The following is a 20,663-nucleotide window of genomic DNA, read 5'->3' on the forward strand; positions in this document are numbered from 1 at the left end:
TTCTCTCTCTCTCAAATATAAATAAACATTTTTAAAAATTTTTAATTAAAAGAAAAAGTAGAAATCCATATCAGAAACAAGGATCATACCAATGGCATTCTGGTGGCATAAGTTTACTCAGTTCTTCAAGAGATTTTTCTGAACGATATTCCTATTTATAAAAAAAAAAGAACATAATATTAAAAGAAAACATTTATAAAGAAATGCAAATACATATGTTCCTATGTACATGTTCCATGTTAGACTTAAGTAAATATTAATCTCATTTTTTAAAAACTTCTCCCAGTTCTTATCTTTTCCTTTACTTGCACTTATATTCCTAACACATAAAAGCTTGTTCCTTACTAAATGTTAAATTAGAGTGACCAAACAATTTTGATAATTAAATATTCCCAATTTTATATATTAATATTCAATGTGAAACCAAGGGCAGTTTATAAGAAAATGAACAACACTCATTAGTGTGTATATTGTATATAAAGAGTATATAACTTTCAGTCATTAAAAGTTAAGATCATTGAGCCTCAGGATTAAGATAATTTTGCTTTTAGTGTTTAATGACTAAAGAAGCCAAAGACAATTAACTGCAAGCAACATCTGTTTTGAGGATTTAAACCCATGCTATCTGCAAAGATTTATGGAGTAAGTTTGCTTAGAACGAATATCTGTTGCATAAGAGTTAGCTGTGGCTGGCATTGCTCTGATAGCCATCACCATGAATTATCTGCAAAAGGACATTCTCAGGAGCCCTTACCCTGCGGTGCTTCAGCCTTCCTCTAGCCATATAATCAAAGCTGAGAGTCAGAGACATACCTCTCCTCACCATACTATTTAGTCCATGTTTCCATAGGCAGACTTGCTTCACCCAACATCACTGCTATTTTTGTCTTCTGTCTGCACTAAGCACACCAATCTTTTGATCCAAGTTTAAGAAGGGAAAAGGAAAGTACTCTGAAATGACTACACTGCTAATCCTAATCAAAACTTTACACCCATCACAAACTTTTCCAAATAGAAAATGCAAAGCTGTATAAGAATAACTGAGAATTAAATCAGTATTCACCTAGACAAGAGAAACAAACTATAAGGTAAGTCTATAAATATGAAAATTATGAGACACTGCTCCCCCAACCATAACAAGGATATTAAGGAATTTGAAAGTTTTACCCAAACATTTCACAGAAGACTAGAAAACACCAATTCTAGATCCTAATAATAAAGGACCTAGAAGCTGCCCAATCTTTACTTCCCTTTTCAGACTTAGACTTTACTCTCGACAACTACAGAGATACTTCTATATCAAAATGACCATTTAACACATCACCAAAAATCTGACAGCCATCTCTAATTGAACACTTAAAAGTTATATTTTAAATTTATTATCAAGGTGGCATCAATGTACGACTATATAAAACAACTGGCTATTTTCAAGGCTGTAAATTATAATGGGTATATAATGGGGTGAGAAATAAAGATTTGAAAAAGATAGGGAAAAATAAAAACATAAAAGCACTCTCCTAGAAAACAGATAAAAACACAAATACTAAAGATATAAAATTAACAATTTCAGATAGAATTTTGGTAGTTTTCTGACAAAGCACTATATATAACAAGTTTAACTGGCAACAAATAGGATCTTCTTAGAGAAGGTTTTTAACTGCTGTTTATACAATATTTTGTTGGTTTCAAGGCACATTTGGATAAAAGGCTCATATCTGTGTAATGAAACTGGGCTTGTCATATACGGTTTGGATTCTTTCTGGAGTTTTCCATCAAATGAACCTATCACAGAGATATTAGTGGATAGTTTCTGCCATTGTATTCACAGTGTATAATGCACTATATTTGTGGAAAATTGCACACTATGTTAAAATCGCAATTTTGTGGGGGTTTTCGAGGTAGGCGTTTTCTGTGTACCAACAGAACAACCTACTACAGTATAGCAATAATACCGTAGGAACCCTTCTGAAGAAAGTCACTCCATCCTTCTTAAATGTTATTAAAGATGCAAAAGGTTCTGGTTATTGGTCAAGTGGATAGTAGCACCCACACGGCTGAATGAAGAGCTGCCTTGAATGACACCCAGCCTGGAATACTTCTGCTAGACTAACTAGCTCCACCTCCCCCACGACAATTTTTGTCTGTTCTAAGCAAAAAGATTCCCTGGAAACAGAATCCGTGATGGTCCACTGATGGAGCTCACAAATTTACTGCAGATAATCTAATTCCAAATGACTTTTCCAGTCAGTTACTATAAAACTAAGAACTTATGAAATTAGAGATTGCCATAGGAAGCTTGGATAATGATAGGAAATACCCAAGGAATTAACCATAGATAGGAAAATAACCACAGTCACTTAAAATATAGTCTTAAGATTCAAAACAACATGAACTTGAATGTCATATATTACATTTTTCCCTAAACTAATTCTTCTATTCTAATCCTCTAACTATGCTTTAAAACTTTTAGTTAATGAGACTTGCCAACACTGTTCTAAAAAATGAAGTTATCAGATATTAAACATAAAAGTCTACATTTTTATCCCGCCTACACTTACAATAAAAATTTTGACATCATCTCCACATTATTCACATTCACTTTTAAAAGAGGCTCTTCATCGTATGTTTTATTTACTATTTCAATGTCTATGCTGAATAGGAAGTTTGATCCAGATCAGAATGTTCTTTCTGTGGAGGAAATGAGGAATTTAAACCCTGGCCCAATTTTTTAATTGGAAAGAGTTTTTAAAATTGTTGCTAGATTTTATTTCTATTACTGTGCTCTATGTTTCCATCTGCTTCAGTTACTGTTAACTCTATCAAATAAAAAAAACTACACTTTCTTCATGCTACTATCTAAATTACAACAGTTAGTCCCACAAATTTCCTTGGAGAATGAGTTGACAGTTTCTGAAATCATTTCAAAAACAATAAATTGTTCTGCCCTATATTACCATCTCTCAATAACAAAAGATTTTACCATAAGCCACCTTGCTTTTTTTAAGCAATTAACTAAAATACCATTATCATGTTGACAAAATAGTCTACCTACTCACCTGAACAAAGGCAACTGTAACGACGATAAGTATTGCCTAAACAAAACAAAGAAACCACCTTTTAAATCAGACATTTTAATTTCAGAAATAACTGTTCATGGTGTTTTATTTTTCTAACTCTGTCCACAGTCCTCAGAAACCAGACTCTAAGAGATGTAAATCAACTGGGAAAGAAATCACAACTTTGCCTTGGAAGAAAAGACTAACAGCTGATAGTGGCTTGCCTTCCCTAGGACAGCTTCTCAAATTTGATCTCAAGATCCGCATATGCTCTTACAAACTGAAGGCCAGCTTTTGTTTATGTAGGTTATAATCTATTGATATTTACCATAATCAATATTTTGTCAATTGTTCAGTTTTAATTTCTCCTTATTAATTCATCTAAAAAGTAATAAACCTATCACGTTAACACATATAACATTTTTTATGAAAAATTTCTGAAAAAAGTGAAGTGTTTTCAATTTTTCTACTTTAATGTCTGCCTAAATACAAAACTAGGGGCATCTGGGTGGCTCAGTCGGTTAAGCGTCCGACATCAGCTCAGTTCATGATCTCATGGTTCGTGGGTTTGAGCCCCACATGGGACTTTGTGCTGACAGCTTGGAGCCTGTTTCAGATTCTGTCTTCCTCTCTCTCTCACCCTCCCCCACTCACACTCTGTCTCTCTCTCTCAAAAATAGATAAAGCATTGAATAAAAAAATTTTTTTAATCTTAAAAAATAATTTTTTTAAAAGCTACACTCTCATATTTGCTTCTGCATTCAATCTATTATTATATGTTGGTTAGGCTGAACTATATGAAGAAAACCCAGCCTCATACAGATATTGTTGGAAAGGGAAGGAGTATTTTAAAAGCTTTTTCAGATGACTAAGGAAATTCCTCTTAGGTACTATACCCAAATTAAACAAGTGTTAGTTACTCAGAAGTAATTTGCAATGTAGAATCTAAACTACTTCAATGACCTTTTCATAATCTGTGATAGTAAAATCTATTGATCTATTTTGCAGTTAGAATGGATCTTTTATCACTGAAAATATTGTAACATCTCGCATTAGTCATTTAGAAAATACTGATTCACCTTGTTATTCAAATCTTTCAAGTGTTGACACATTTCATAATAGTAGAAAAAAATCATATTCATTGAAATCACTACTGATCTCATTAGAATAGTCCTAAATACCAGGAAGCCATCTAACTATTACTTGAATGCTTAAATTTTATCACTGGTAATAAATGCTATCAGTTGTTTTCTTGAAATGACAGGTTCATTTCACTCATTTTCCTTAAAAAAATATGCCAGTTATCTAAGTTTTAATAACCACAGTTGGTCAAGGTGCCTGGGTGGCTCAGTCGGTTAAATTTCCAGCTCGGTTTTGGCTAAGGTCATGATCTTGTGGTTTCATGAGTTCGAGCCCCGCATGGGACTCAGCACTGGCAGCGCAGAAACTACTTGGGATTCTTTCTCTCCTCCTGTTTTCCCCTCCCTCCCACTCATGCTGTCTCTCTCAAAATAAATAAAAATTAAAAATTAAAAAATAACCATAGTTTGTCTGTCATTCATTCTTTCTAATAAAAGTCTTGTTCAGCTCACCACAAATGCCCTTCCTTGACACAACCACTGTACTTCAATATACATAAGTCCTTTATGCATATTTCCCATTCTATTACATAGAATATTCAAAAGGTATGTATGTACTCAAGTACCAAGATTTAATGAAATTAATTTTTACTGTTTTTATCAAAATACTAAGAGAAACAATGAAAGAAAACAATGACTACTAGTACAGTTTGGTGCCATTGTTTTGACTTGAGCCAACATGCTTAACAGTTTTATTTGTCATTGCTTTTGCACCAATGATGCAAATATCTGTAGCAAAAATGTTTTAGTATTATGAAAACAGTTATGACCTTGCATGCTCCCTGATAGGGCCTCAGAGATCCCTGGGAGTCCACAAGCAAGAGTTCAAGAATTACAGCTCTAGAGGCACCAGGGTGGCTTGGTCAATTAAGTGCCCAACTCGTGGATTTCAGCTCAGGTCATGATCTCATGGTTCATGGGATTGAGCCTCACATCGGGCTCTGTGCTGACACTGCAGAGCCTGCTTGGGATTCTCTATCTCTGCCCCTCTCCTGCTCACTCTCAAATAAACAAACATTTAAAAAAAAAAAAAAAAGAACTGCAGCCCTATATTAATTTCTACTGTGTTCTTAAGCACAAACATGTTGGCTTTAATCAATGCTTGTACTTGTTATAAATTTTTATACTACCATAAAACAGAGGATGAGAAAAAAAAGAAGAGGAAACTCAGTGAAAGCTAGAATAGCTTAGCCAGAAAGAATAAAATCTTACATAGTAAATACAATGTTCATGTTAAGTAATATTTTTAATTTCATAATCGTCAGACTTTAGCTCACAATTAGTCAAAACATTCTCATTTAGAAAGTAAAAATTGAAATTGTAACGAGAAATTTACTATATTTTATATCTGTAAAATTAGAAGGTTGTTAAATTAATTCTCATGCATGCCCATCACAGACCTTGAGTATTACTTGAGATTACTGCAATGAAAAGCAGAATTTGGATATTAACAAAAAAACCTGAAGAAACATTAAATCATTTCTCAATTCACTTTCCAAAATAAAAGCCAATCCTAATTTAAATGATTATCCAGTAGTTTAAAAATATACATATTTTTTCTTACCACGGTGATACTGACAGCATCATCAAACTGATGCATTAAAACACTGATGACTGCAGAAGCCAGAAGCAGCATAATAAGGGGATTTTTAAACTGAAAATGAAAACAAACAGCAATTCAACAGTTTTGCATGAATGGTAGTTGCATTCCATTGCAACAAAAGCTTATAAAAATAAACTACTGAGGCATGGTTAGAAAATTACGAGAGTCTACATGTGAATGAGATTTTATATATGTCTCTTCAATTAACAAAAAAAGTATTTACACTTAACTACATTTAAAAGTCACCACTTGGTAACAGTTCTCTTTCAGAAGAAAATTAAATATAAATACTTAGAACTAAGAATTTACCAATTCCTTATAGTATACTTGTATTTTTAGTAAATTATTTTAATAAATATAGCTGGTTTGAATTTCTACCGAGGCTAAAATAAGTGAAAAATTATTTTTAAGATAAAGATATAAGTTAACACTGGTAGAACACCTAAATTATGAGAATCAGACATTCCTATACTTAATAAATTAGCATAGATTACAATTCTGCGGCTGACCCACATGCCCCAGGAATAACCCCTTGGCAAGTTAAAAGTAAACAATTGAGATCCACTCCACAGAAGCTGAAGATTCTCCCAACGCTGGTTTTCCTGGTATCTATCTAGAAGAGCCAACAGTACCTAAAGAAACAGAACCACATGGACCAACCAGGCAGCATTTAAATGACCAAGCACCAAAGCCACCTCAAAAACGTCAGAGCTCTGTTGCCAGAAGTTCTTCCCCTGATGAAGTGGTGCCAATCACTATCAAAACTGCAAAGTAACTAGGCTACAAAGAATTCATCCCAGCCCCTAGATACCACAGCTCTGAGGTCAGATGCCATCACTTCCCACTCCCTATATAGCCCCATTCCCTGGCACACAGTGGTTCCAAATCCACTTCACATCAGAATCATGTGAAGAACTTCTAACAAATACCCAGGTTTACACCAGACCAATTAAATCAGAATCCCTGGGCATAGGGACCAGGCTTTAGCAATTTTTTAAGCATTCACAAATGGCCACATTACTTTAAAAAATATTAGCATTCCTTATAATAAAACAAGTATAAAGCAGAAATCTGTAAAAAGTTACACAGCAGAGGAGGAAATAAAAAAAAACCTCACCTGAGAAATATACTTCTTCCATAGTGGCTCATCTTCACTGATATCAAACTCATTCCAGCCATGGAAGGCTCGCCTGTGACTTACTTCACATTTGTTTAGACCATTCTGAAGATCAGCCTATTAGATTTTACATATATAAGTTACTGAAAATGATAGCAGAGGGCAAAAGAAGAAAAACACAAGCGTACATATTGTATGTCCACATTTATAAGAACTTCTACAACAGTCAAAGCTAATCTGTTGTAACAGAAAGCATTATCAGTGATTGTTTGAGGCCAAAAACAAAATCTACTCTAGAAAGATTAACTGCTGAGGGACCTGACGGAACTTCTAGGAGTGATGATAGTGTTCCATATCTTAATTCTGGTGGTGGTTACTACTTTTGTCAAAATGCAAACTGTTCATTTAATATGGGTACACTGTATTTCACATAAATTACACCTTGATAAAAAAAAAGTTTACTGAAGTACAAGTAACATACATTATATTAGCACTTTAAAAAACTATGTAAGTCACAAGGTAAAGTTTAGTAAATAAAAAATTTATGCTTCTCTCTGGGAAAGGGGGAATAGCAAAAACCAGCCACATAACTTATAGAAAAAAAAAATATCCATACATTTAATGAATTTTCTTTGCTTTATTTTCTAAAACATTCAAAGGACATTAACTGCCTTTCTTGTTTTCTGAGCCTAACAAAACCCTCAGGTTGGTATTACTTTTTGCTCTTGGACTGTATTATTTTGAACAGGTAATTTGTGGTTCCTAAATTACTGAAAATGATCATGTTCTATGAACACTACCTACAGTCTTCAGTCACTGTGATATTGTGATTTATAAGAAGTATATACACATCTGAATGACCAAAACATATTTCTCATTTGTATCTAGTCTTCCTCTAGGGTTGCTGACTCTCAGCTCCTAAAACCCTAGGAATTTCCTACAATGATGGTAATAAAGGTGTCTTTTGTTATGTTAATGAAGGTCACTTCTGAACCCCATCTAAGAGCAGCAGCTGGTAGCCAAGAGAACAAGCCATGTGACTAGAAAGTTACAAATTTCAGTCCTGGAACCCCCACCACTATCCGCCCTCAACCTCTGGGGAAGAGAGACCAGATGGAGGTTGAATCAGCCAAGGGTGAATGACTTAGCCAATCATGACTAAGAAATGAAGCCTCCATAAAAGCCCGAAAGGACTGGGTTTAGGGAGCTCCCAGATTGGTGACATGGAGACTGGGGTGAGTGACACACCTGGAGAGGGCATGGAAGCTCTAGGCTCTTTCCTCATACCAAACCTACATGTGTCTTCATCTGGCTCTTGATTTCTATCCTTCATCATATCCCTTTAATAAACTGGTAAACCTAAGTGTTTCCCTGAGCTCTGTGAACCACTCTAGCAAATTAAATAAACCTAAGGAAGAACCTCTAACCTTTAGTGGGTAGGTCAAGATCATAGGTTACAGCCTGGGGTCTGTGACTGACTTCTGAAGTCAGGAGTGAGAGGCAGTGTCCTAGGGCTGAACTCAACGTATGGAATCTAATGTTATTTCTGGGTAGTAGATATTGTCAGAACTGAGTTGAATTCTTCGGTGTCCAAGAATTGCCTGGTGTTATGTGTGGGAGAACCCGCCCCCCCCCCCACCATGTTGGAATTGGGTCTGGGAACCTTAGAAGAGTCACTGTCTCTCACAATTTATTATCATAGCTATCATTAAGAAATAAAATTACTTTCATCCCTAAAATAATCAGTTTCTCAGGCCAAAAGGTTTATAATAGAGTTTAATAATGGAGTCTTGCAACACTTAAAAATATTTAAAATAAATGGTTTTAAAACAGTACAAGTACAACCAAAAAAAACCCCCAAAAAATGGATATCCAATGTTTTTAATGCCATCATGAAAATACATGAATTATGAAGGAAAAATTAAAAACCGTATTATGTTACATTAGACTGTGCTTTTTAAAACTAGGAAGAGATGAAATTACATAAGCAATTAAGAGATGGAATTTACTTGCAGTTCTTATCATGTACTTGGCTTTTATTTAACTTCAGAAAACACTTATTAAAAAAATGATAAACTCCTAACTCTGCTTATGTTAATAATTGATTATTTTACTAATTCAGCTAATCCTTACACAGCACTAACAGTTTCTAACAATGTTAATGACCTAGAGCTGCACTGTCCAACCAGGTAAACACTAGATACATGCAGCCATTTAAATTTTAATGAATAAAAATTAAATTAAATTAAATTTAGTTCCTTATCTAAATGTCCACACTTCCAGTACTCAGTAATCATGTTTAACTACTAATTACTGTTCGAACAGTGTAGAATACCATATTTATTTCATCACAGAAAATTCTGTTGGGCAGCACTTATCAATAGAGTCTAAGGGACTGATTTTACTATCTACTCCTTTCCTCCCCACCAAATACTTACTTGGAGAATGCTTGCAACTTCACTAACTGGTAATTCACTTGCTTTTTTTGATGTCAATACAGGAATCATTGTCTCATTTTCAGCATTAGGAATTTTTTGAAAACGTGCAACCTAGCAAATAAAACCAAAGGAAAAATATTTGAATATACAAAAAAAATTCAAATGCAGTCTAGAATAAATGAAAATCCAAATGTTCACAGAAACTTAGTTTCCAGTTACAAAACAAACATTTTCAGAATAACAAGTATCTAGTTCTAATAAGATAATTTTATATTAATCATGTGCAATTTTTCCAGAAAGCACATTTCAAAAATGAAGCCACCACTGTCAGCTATAACACAAAATAATTTTCACATTAAATAAAAAAGATGCTATTTTTACACCAATGTAATGAGTAAAAAGTAAAACAGATGTCCCGTCTCTCAGATCCTAATAATTACATGTAGTCATAATCCTCTAAACTCATTATGTTTAACACCAAAGACAGAGAACAGCTAAGCTTTCTCCATTTTAACTACTCCTGTGAGGAGCCTGTTTCTTAACTGTTCAGAAAAACACCTATCTACTCTACATAAGCACCAGGACAGCAAGTCAGACTTAAAAATCTATTCCCAAACTAGCAGAAAAACAAAGAAAAGAGACTAGACAAGCAGAGGCTGCACAGTTTAGTGAAGGGGCTGTGAACAGCAGAGAAAATCACAGAGATGGTGGTAACCATGGTACCTACTTGATGCAGCTTCATAAGCAAGTATCTAGAGAAAAGTTTTTATTTCACACACTTCCAGAAATAAATCCTCAATCCAGACTTGTCTTGGATCCTAAACTGACAGATTCTTAATAGACAAAAAGTTTTGAATAAGTAGGAGAAAGTGAGACAGAAGTGAAACTTTAGCAAAGAGAAATTTCAGTTGCTACACTTCCACTGATTAAAATACTGAAAGTGAAGTGATCATCTTATTGCCAAGACAGAGTCTTAAAGCTTTCAGATGGAATGTTTTCAACCTTGGATAATCCATGTTTTTAGGATAAAATATTTCCCCCCAAACTTTTTAACACAACACTTCTTTAAGACAACAAATGTGACTGATCAAAAAAACATAATTTAAGTTTCTGTGGCTTTAAGATAATAATAATAAAGGCCTGTGTGCTGTCATTATATAGGTCTGTATACATTAAAAAAAAAAATCTTTACACTTATTCCAAAAAACAGTAAACAGCTGTAGAAAAAAGTATTCACTCAGTGTAACTGAGTTCTGGAACAACCAAATATATGTTTTCTAATTTCGTTTATTAAAAGGCACTGCTGAATGTTTTTATTTTCATACAAATCAAAGTCATAAAATTATTTAAAGCATATTTTTATATAATTAAGAAATTTTAAACCTTAGAGAAAAAACTGGAAATTTCATAAAAGTTCCACACGTTTTAGAACCACTAAATGTCCAAATCTATAAAACAAAGTAGGACAAGGGAATGATTTCATTGAACCATCCCTATATTAAACACCAGAGAAAACCCTGCAAAAATGACTGGACTCTTAAAACAATGAGAACTAAAACAGTGTGATGTGGTTATTTTATCTTGTGAGATGTTAATAGCAAAATTAAAAAGGATCAAATATATTTACATTATCTGTGGTGTCAATGAGATTAATAACATCTTTTATTTCTAAGATTGCTGTACCTCAGTTTCTTCATATATAAAATTAATAAAGCACCTGACCCACTAGTAATAAGTGCTAAAATAGCCATTTTTCTCCAAAAAGTATTTAATATTTACATGTATATTCAGTAGTACAATTGCCTCAATACAGAACTAAATGACCAACTGTGGTGAATAAAAGTTAGATTTGTAATAATCTTTCTATTAAAATATACTTTTCTATCATTGATATCTTAGAAATTTCCATCTCAAGGAACCAACATATGGTACAAGAGCCTTTCTCATAAAATCTTTTTAAAGTAATTCTTTGGTAGTTGTTACATAAGATAGGGTCCATGCTGGAATACGCTCTACATAAAACCCTTCAGGAACATTCCATAGGCCCAAAAGACTTGAAAAATCTCAACAGAATAAAGTGAGACTGTTTCACTTAAAAATGGGTAAGACACTGAAGAGACATAATGATAACTCTCTAAATATATGAAAGGCAGACTGCCATGTGAAAGAGGGAAACACCAAGACCAAAGGGTGAGTTTATAGCCAACCAACTTCTGGAGTTAGAATGAAGAGCACTGGATGTGTTCTGGCAAAGGCTACACAGCCATGTGATAAGAACAGATTTCACTGAAAGGATATAGGAAATAGAGGGCTATAGCACAAAATTCTTGGCCAAAGGCAGCAATTTCATCTATATTTATGCTTACTGGATTCTATTTCAACCTACAATTATGGAAATTATTGAATTTTAATCCTATTTTCTTTTTAAGCAAATGTTATATTTAGTAGTTCAAATGGATCGTTACTTCTATGGCTGATAAGAATAATTTGTTTATTCACTTACTCTCTCAACACTGCATTTATTGAGAATCTGACTGTGGTAGGCCCTTAGTGTTAACAATGAGCAAAAACCACTTGACAGGGAGGAGGGAGGATGAAGAGGACAAATGTTATCAAAGAACAGCACAAATAAGTGCAAAACTGCAAATGAATGCAACTACGAAGGAGAAGTCATCCAGGGGCATAAGAGCTTACACAGAGGCTGTAATCAGGACAGGGAAGTTTTCATGAGGAAGTGATGCTTATAGAACTGAAAGACAAGAGGCTGCCTAAGGGAATGAATGAAAGAACAGAGGGAAAAGAATGTGCAAAGTTCCCAGGAAAGGGGAGGGACCAAGACAAAATGAAGTACTAAAGAAAGACTACTGAAAGAAGGCCAGCAGTATTCACTTACTTATTCAGTCTTTAGACATATAATCAATAAATGCTCCAGAGAGATAAGTAAGGGAGGAGGTGCTTTATTTTATGGGGGGGGGGGGCAGGGAGGACATCTCTAGTAAGGTGGCTTTGAGCACAGAGACCTGAAAAAGAAAAAAAAAAAAGGCAAAGGAACTAGCTATTAGATCTCTAGGTAGAAATGTCCAGGAGGTAGGTGGGTATGAGCACATATAGGAGAGGTCCAGGCTGGAGATACAAACGTGGGTAGGCATGAGCACATAAAGGGTATTAAAACTGAGAATAAACCACACTGGCACAGACGGAAGGGAAGAGGTCTGTGGGCTGACCCTAGGGCATTATCCCACCATAGCGATCAGAGATGAAAATAACCAAGAGAAGAGACGAAGAAGAACCAAGCAGTGAGGTAAAAAGAGAACCAAAAGAGAAGTCAAGTGAAACAAATATTTCAAAGAGGGTGTAAATGGCTGAACCAAATGTCACTGAAAAGTGAAGATGAGGACTAAGAATTGACCGCTGAAGTTGGCAACATAGAGATAGAGTGGTTTCAGTGGAGTGGTGATGCACAAAAATCAGACAGACGTGTGTTCAGAGAAAACAGCAAGAAAGAATGTGAAGACAGCCACGTATAGATAATCCTTTCCAGTTCTGCTATAAAAAGGAGCAGAGGAATGGGATTATCATAGCCCAAATGCAGTCAGGTTTCAAGAGTTGGGGCTTTTTTTTTAAAAGAGAGAAATAACATCATATTCGTATGTTGATCATAATTATCTAATAGAGGAAAAACTAATAATGCAAAAGTGAAATAGGACAAATGATAAAGTGATGTTCTTGACTAAATGACAGGGAATGGAATCTGACATATCTGTCTAAAGGAATAGACAGTTCATCCAGGTACAGATGAGAAGGGAGTTAACATGGGAAAGATGCACACACAGAGAAGTAGACGGGGATCCGACAGGGCCTTATGGGTCATATTATGGAATTTCTGTCTTAATCCTAAAAGCAAAAGGAAGACCTTGCACTGTGGTCTTAAAAATAAGCAAAAGGCACAAGCTGGGGGAAAAAAATACATAGAATAAATGTGGTGAAAATACACCAGTTTGGACACTATTACGTATGCCTAAGTAAGAGATAAACGTAGCTTCAACATGAGTAGTGGGGTGCAAGAACAGATAGAGGTAAAAATAATAGTACATGATGATGAACTAGATACATACATCAAAGAATTATACTAGATGCCTAGCTGTTTTATGTATTAAATAGTAATGCTATTCACATGGTAAAGAATAATGGAATATTCTTTTTAACAAATGGTGCTGTGACAACTAGATATATACACAAAAAAGTACTGTTGTACAAAGCTGGAACCCTCCCTCACACCATATACACAGATTAACTCAAAATGGATCAGGGACCTAAATGTAATAGCTTGAACTATTAAAATCTTAAAATAAAACATGGGCTTAATTCTTGACCAAGGTATCCTAGACAGGACACCCAAAGTAAAAGAAACAAAAAAAGATTGGACATCATCAAAATTCAAAACTTTTGTGCTACAAAGGACAAGAAAGTGAAAAAGACAACTCACAGTATGAGAGAAAATATTTGCAAATACATTACAATTCAATAAGAAGACATAACCAAACTTTAAAATGAGTGAAAGATCTGAATATATATTTCCACAAAGTAGATATATGAATGATCAATAAGCACATGAGAAGATATTCAACAATTAGTCATGAGGAAAATACACATCAAAGATACCACTTCACATCCACTAGGAAGACTAAAATCAGAAAGTTAAGGGACACCTGGGTGGCTCGGGTGGTTAGGCATCCAACTCTTGATTTTGGCTCAGGTCATGATCTCATCATCTGTGAGATCAAGCCCCATAGTGGGCTCTAAATTGACAGTGGGGAGCTTGCTTGTGATTCTTTCTCTTTCTCTCTCTCTCTCTCAATTCCCCACCTGTCCATCCATACACACACACACACACACTCTCAAAATAAATAAACTTAAAAAAAAAAAAGAGAGACAGATAATAACAAGTGTTGGAAAGCAGAGAGAGAAACTGGAACCTTCATATCTTGCTGAGGAACTGTTAAAAGGTACGGCTGCTGTGGAAAAGTTTGGCAGCTATTATAGACATAGATATACAGATATACAGATATATAGACATATAGGTATATATTACTATGCTATTATACACACATGGCATTTTAGCTGCCTAAATGAGGAGTGTTTTCAACTTAAAACAATCTCTGAGTGATTTAATAATGCTTGATTTTGAGAACCATAAAATACAAGCAAGATCATATAAGTTTAATTGAGGTAAATCATTTATTTAAAGAACATTTATTTTTTTTTAAAGTTTTATTTATTTCTAGGAGAGAGAGAGAGAGAGAGAGAGACAGCAAGAGCAGGGGAGGGTCAGAGAGAGAGGGAGTCACAGACTGAAACAGGCTCCAGACTCTGAGCTGGCAGTCAGCACAGAGCCCGATGCGGGGCTCGAACCCACGAACCGCAAGATCATGACCTAAGCGAAAGTTGGACGCTTAACCGACTAAGCCACCCAGGCGCCCCGAACATTTATTTATTTTTGAGAGACAGAGAGAGCATGAGCAGGGGAGGGGCAGAGAGAGGGAGACACAGAATCCGAAGCAGGCTCGAGGCTCTGAGATGTCAGCACAGAGCCAGATGCAGGGCTCGATCTCACAAACCACGAGATCATGACCTGAGCCGAAGTTCGAAGCTTAACTGACCGAGCCACCCAGGTGCCCCGAAGGTAAATCATCTTAAGGGGCAATGTTATTCCCATCACATGTTATTACAAAAGTTCATTGTCTGTGGTCCCAGGTTTCAAACATTAGGTATTATTTGTTTACCTCTTACCTGACCCTAAAGATACCCTGGGCTTAGCTGCATTTTAATCTCCTAATAGCTTTACATTTGTTTCTAATAATGCCATTTATTAGATCTACACCTTGGATTATTTAACTCATGCAACCAGTAAGCATTTCCTAAATAGACCACACACAAAACCACAATCCACAGTCTATACCTTGCAGAGATGAATTCAGCTGGACAACGAAATCATACCAAAACACACCCATATTCAGAGTTGCCATCCACTAGTCAAATCATCATAATGCAAGTAAATAAAAAAATTCATGAGGGGAAGACTGTTACAACCCTCAGCATTCTGGGAAAACTTCCCTGAACTAAGCCATTAAAAATGGATAGCAGGGAATGGCTAACACCTGCCAAGGAAACATTCTAAAAAAGAGATGAACACTGGTAAAAGCAAGAACAGTGGAAATCTAATTTGTATGTGACTCGCCCAATCTGGCTAGAGTAAAGTAAATGTTTTACTATGCACTTCTACTTCCATTAAATGACCCAGATCTAAAGACATTAAAACAGGCTATAGAGTTTTTAATTGGATGCCTTTAAAAACTGCAGAAACTTACATCTTTAGGACATATCAAATAATTCAGTTATAGACCCTTATGCATCAGGACCCATCACAGACCAACTGTACCCAAACTTGCACTTTAACAAGAGTACCAGGTGAATCATTCATATATTTGGAGTTTAAGCATGTGATACATCAGTTCCCAATTCTGATACATATCAGAATTATATGGGGATTGCTATGGAACGAATTGCCCCCACCCTAACTACATATGTTGAAGTCCGAAACCCCAATTTAATAGTAGTTAGACATGGAGCCTTTGTGACCTAATTAGGTCATGAAGGTGCAGCCCTCATGATGGCATTAGTGCCCTTATAAGAGACATCAGAGAGCACTGCAAGTACATGTCTCCTCCCTTTCTCCCTCTCCTCATCCCTCCTACCCAGCCTCTAGAACTGTGAGAAATAAATGTCTGTTCTCGAAGACACTCAGTCTATGACATTCTGTTATAGCAGCCAGAGTAGACTAAGACAGAGGTCTTTTTTTTTTTTTTCTTTTCATTTTAATCCAAGTGTCTACCCCATCCCTAAAGAGTGTGAATCATTAGGTCTGGGGTGGAGCCAAAACATTTATTTTTAAAAGCTCCCCAAGGGGCCCCATGTAGCTCAATCAGTTAAGTGGCCGACTTCAGCTCAAGTCATGATCTTGGGATTCATCAGTTTGAATCCCGAATCAGGCTCTGTGCTGACAGCTCAGAGCCTGGAGCCTGCTTCAGATTTTGTGTCTCCTTATCTCTCTGCCCCTCTCCTGCTCTCTCTCTCTCTTTCAAAAAATAAATAAACATTTAAAAAAAAGAAGGAGAAGAACTAGTGAAAGGAGTACCTAAGGCGGCTCAACTAGTTAAATGTCCAAATCTTGACTTCAGCTCAGGTCATGACCTCACAGTTTGTGAGCTCAAGCCCCTGCGCTACTAAGACAACACAGAGCCTGCTTGAGATTTTCTCTTTCCCTCTTTCTGCCCCTCCCCACTCATTCTCTTTCTCCATCTCTCTCTTTCAAAATAAACTTAAAAAAATAAAAAGAAGAAATAGTGAAATCTCTAAAGGTGACCAAATGACTCCAAGTTTCTTTAATTGATCTTTTGGTTGAGAACAAGGCTGCCGGTACTTTTCTTCAACACTGTATAAGTCCACTTATATCCACATTATAACATGCTCAGCTGGATGGGGTAATAGTATAGTGCAGCAGGCATCAAACCAAACATCCCCTTCAGAGCTGGAAAAACAGGAAGGGTCCCAGACCTCACTCCAACTTCAGATACAACAGCTTTTCTTTTATGTATTATATGCTTTGGCTTAAGAAAAAAAGAAGTTTGTATTTAAACAAAGAGCTTTACAGCTTCAAAAGGGGAAAGTAGGGGGCAGGGGGAGACACTCCAAAACTGTGGTTTTTAATCTTACTAGTTAGCATCAGAATCACCAGAGGGCTTCTTAAAACACAGATTACTGAGCCCTAACCACAGTTTCTGAATTAGCAGGTCTGAGGTGGGTCCCAGAAAGTTCATTGCTAACAAGTTCTCAAGGAATGTCGATGCTGCTAGTGCAAGTCACACTTGGAGAACCACTGCTCTAGTCAAGGTCAGACTTGACTAGATCTTAATTTATAATCACAATCTATGTCCTGATAGCTATGTGACCCAGAACACGTTACTTATCTTCTCTGCATGTTTTTCCTCAGTGGAAAACTGGGATAATACCAATTTGATTTCAACAAGGAAAAAAAATTATAGAAATGTGTGCACAGTCCCTAGCACATGTTGGGTATTCAATGCTGGTTCTGTTCCCTAAGGTAATTATACTATTCATATAATTATGCATTTGCCTTACCCCTGGTCTAGATCTTTTTTTTTTTTTAATTTTTTTTAAATGTTTTATTTATTTCTAGGAGAGAGAGAGAACGTGAGCAGGGGAGGGTCAGAGAGAGAGGGAGTCACAGACTCTGAAACAGGCTCCAGGCTCTGAGGTGGCAGTCAGCACAGAGCCCGACGCGGGGCTCGAACCCACAAATCACGAGATCATGACCTGAGCGAAAGTCGGACGCTTAACCGACTAAGCCACCCAGGCGCCCCGGTCTAGATCTTTACAAGGGTATAACAGTGTTTTTGTCATCTTGGTATCCTCTGCGAAGTTCTTAACATCCAACAGCGAAAGTACTACTAGAAAAAAAAAAATCCTGAGATTTCTGTCTTAATGGACAAAGTAATAGTTCTATTATCCTGAGATATACCTATGCCTTCTTTTTTTTTTTTTTTTTTTTAAGTTTATTTATTTATGGGGCGGGGGGCAGAGAATCCCAAGCAAACCTTGAGTTGTCAGTATAGAGTCCCACGCAGGGCTTAAACCCACGAACCAGATCACGACCTGAGCTGAAATCAAGAGTCAGAAGCTTACCCAACTGAGCCACCCAGAGGCCCCTTTATGCCTTTTAAATGATCTTTCATTCCAAGTGCAAAAAGATGGCAGAAGTGATCAGAAAAATTATTTATTTAACCATCCATGAATTCATCTTCTACAAGGACCAGGCAAGTCCATGTGTTGTTTCACCTTTGAAAGTGCTGAGTTTAAAGTTTCCAATCTCCAGAGACACCTGGGTGGTTCAGTCGCTTAAGCGTGTGACTTAGGCTCAAGTCATGATCTCACAGTTTGTGAGTTCAAGCTCTGCCTAGGGCTCCTCATTGCCAATGTGGAACCTCCTTGGGATTCTTCCTCTCCCCCTCTCTCTACCTGTTCCCTGCTCAAGCTCAGGCTCTCTCTCTCAAAATAAATAAACTTTAGAAAAAAAGTTTCCAATCTCGACATTGAATTTTATTGGCAAATGTAGCCGCCATGCAGGCAGGAAAAGCCAACCTGCCCCTGGATGAAGCATTTCAAGGCTTAGACTGCTGGTAGCAGCAGAGCAGAAGCTGACAAGTGAGGGTGGCAAAGTGGGCAGGGCTCATCAGCTTAGCATCACTACTTCAGCCCTACCAATGAAGAAATGCTGGCATGGGAAGGGAAAGGCACTGAAAACACATTCTTATATAATGTATTTTACTGGAGGAGCAGGTTTAAAAACACTTTAAATACAAAGTGAAAAGTGCATATTGAAGTAACATTTCTAGGATCGCATATGTAAGTATTCAGACACCTCCACAAATGCCTCCTATAATATGCCAGTTCCTACTTTTTCCACCAACTATATCTGACAAAGTCACCAACTCAGTTTTATCATCTCAAAGGCAAGATGGGGGGCACCTGGGTGGCTTAGTCAGTTGGGCGTCTGGCTTCGGCTCAGGTCATGATCTCACGGTTTGTGGGTTCGAGCCCTGAATCGGGCTCTGTGCTGACAGCTAGCTCAGAGCCTGGAGCCTGTTTCAAATTCTGTGTCTCCGTCTCTCTCTGACCCTCCCCTGCTCACGCTCTCTCTCTCTCTCAGAAGTATATAAAGCATTAAAAAAATTTTTTTAATAAATAAATAAAAGGCAAGATGGAATATGATCATTTTCAAACTTTAGTTTTCAAAATCAGCTGGGAATGAGATGCTTATTAGAAATACAAGTACTCTCAGGGCACCTGGGTGGCAAACTCAGTTCAGCGACCAGTTCTTGATTTTGGCTCAGGTCATGATCTCATGGTTTGTGAAACTGAACCCCATATCAGGCTCTACACTAACAGTGTGGAGCCTACTTGGGATTCTGTCTCTCCTTCTCTTTGCTCCTCCTTCTCTATCTCAAAATAAAAAAATAAATACATTAAAAAAGTTTTTTTAATGTACAAGTACTCTCACCACTTTTATTCAACATAGTACCGGAAGCCTGAGCTGCAGCCATCAGCCAAGACTAAGAAATAAAAGGCACCCAAATTGGTAAGAAAAACCTTCACTATAAGATGTCATGATACTACATACAGAAAACCCTACATACTCCACCACCACTAATAAAACAGATAAATGAATTCAGTACAGCTGCAGGATACAAAATTTACATAAAGAAATCTGTTACTTCTATACACTAATAATGATATAGCAGAAAGAAAAGAAAAATTTTTTAAATACTATTTGCAAATGCACCAAAAAGAATAAAATACCTAGGAATAAACTTAACCAAGGAGGTGAAATATACCTGTAACTCTGTAAACTATAAGACACTGATGAAAAAAAGTTAATGACACAAATGGAAAGACATTACATGTTCATAGATTGGAAGAACCAATATTGTCAAAATGTCCACACTACCCAAAGCAATCTACAGAATTAATGAAATCCCTATCAAAATACCAACAGCATTCTTCATAGGACTAGAATAAAACTAAAATTTGTATGAAACCACAAAGACCCCAAACAGCCAAAGCAATATTGAGAAAGAGGAACAAAGCTGGATGTATCACAATCCCAGATTTCAAGATATATTACAAAGCTGCAGTAATCAAAAGAGTATGGTACTGGTAGAAACAGAGATACAGAGATCAATGGAACAGAATAGAGAGTCTAGAAATAAACTCATGCTTAAGTAGTTAACTAATCTACAACAAAGGAAGCAAGATGATAAAATGGGGGAAAAGATAGTCTCTTCAACAAACAATGTTAGGAAAATTATACAGCTGTAGGCAAAAGAATAAAAATGGATCACTGTCTTACACCATACACAAACATAAACTCAAAATGGATTAAGGACCGTTAGACCTAAAACCATAAAATTCCTAGAAAACATAGGCAATAATTTCTTTGACATTGGCCTTAGAAACATATTTCTAGGTATGTCTTCTCAGGCAAGGGAGACAAAAGCAAAAATTAACTACTGGAACTTTGCTTGTATACAGCAAAGGAAACCATCAAGAAAACAAAACAGCAACCTACTAAATGAAAGAAAATATCTGCAAATGATATACCCAAAAGGGTTAATATCCAAAATGTACAAAGAATTTCTACAACTCAACACCAAATAAACCCAAGTAATCCGA

At 36.2% G+C, this 20,663-nt stretch overlaps 1 protein-coding gene across 5 annotated transcripts in view; it reads right to left on the bottom strand.

The window, feature by feature from the left end:
- ATP2C1 (ATPase secretory pathway Ca2+ transporting 1) overlaps window positions 1-20,663 on the bottom strand; it is a 167,165-nt gene that overhangs the window by 81,429 nt on the left and 65,073 nt on the right. For all 5 annotated transcript variants that reach the window (XM_039242188.1, XM_039242187.1, XM_039242191.1 and 2 more), the window contains 5 exons: window positions 9,354-9,464; window positions 6,916-7,032; window positions 5,760-5,849; window positions 3,057-3,092; window positions 90-151 (listed from right to left, as the gene is read on the bottom strand). In XM_039242188.1, coding sequence (XP_039098119.1) covers window positions 90-151; window positions 3,057-3,092; window positions 5,760-5,849; window positions 6,916-7,032; window positions 9,354-9,464 — 416 coding nt within the window. The remainder of the gene's footprint in view (window positions 1-89; window positions 152-3,056; window positions 3,093-5,759; window positions 5,850-6,915; window positions 7,033-9,353; window positions 9,465-20,663) is intronic.

The sequence above is a fragment of the Hyaena hyaena genome, unplaced genomic scaffold (genome assembly GCF_003009895.1).
Source record: "Hyaena hyaena isolate Hyena2069 unplaced genomic scaffold, ASM300989v1 scaffold_210, whole genome shotgun sequence".
NCBI classification, from domain to species: domain Eukaryota; kingdom Metazoa; phylum Chordata; class Mammalia; order Carnivora; family Hyaenidae; genus Hyaena; species Hyaena hyaena.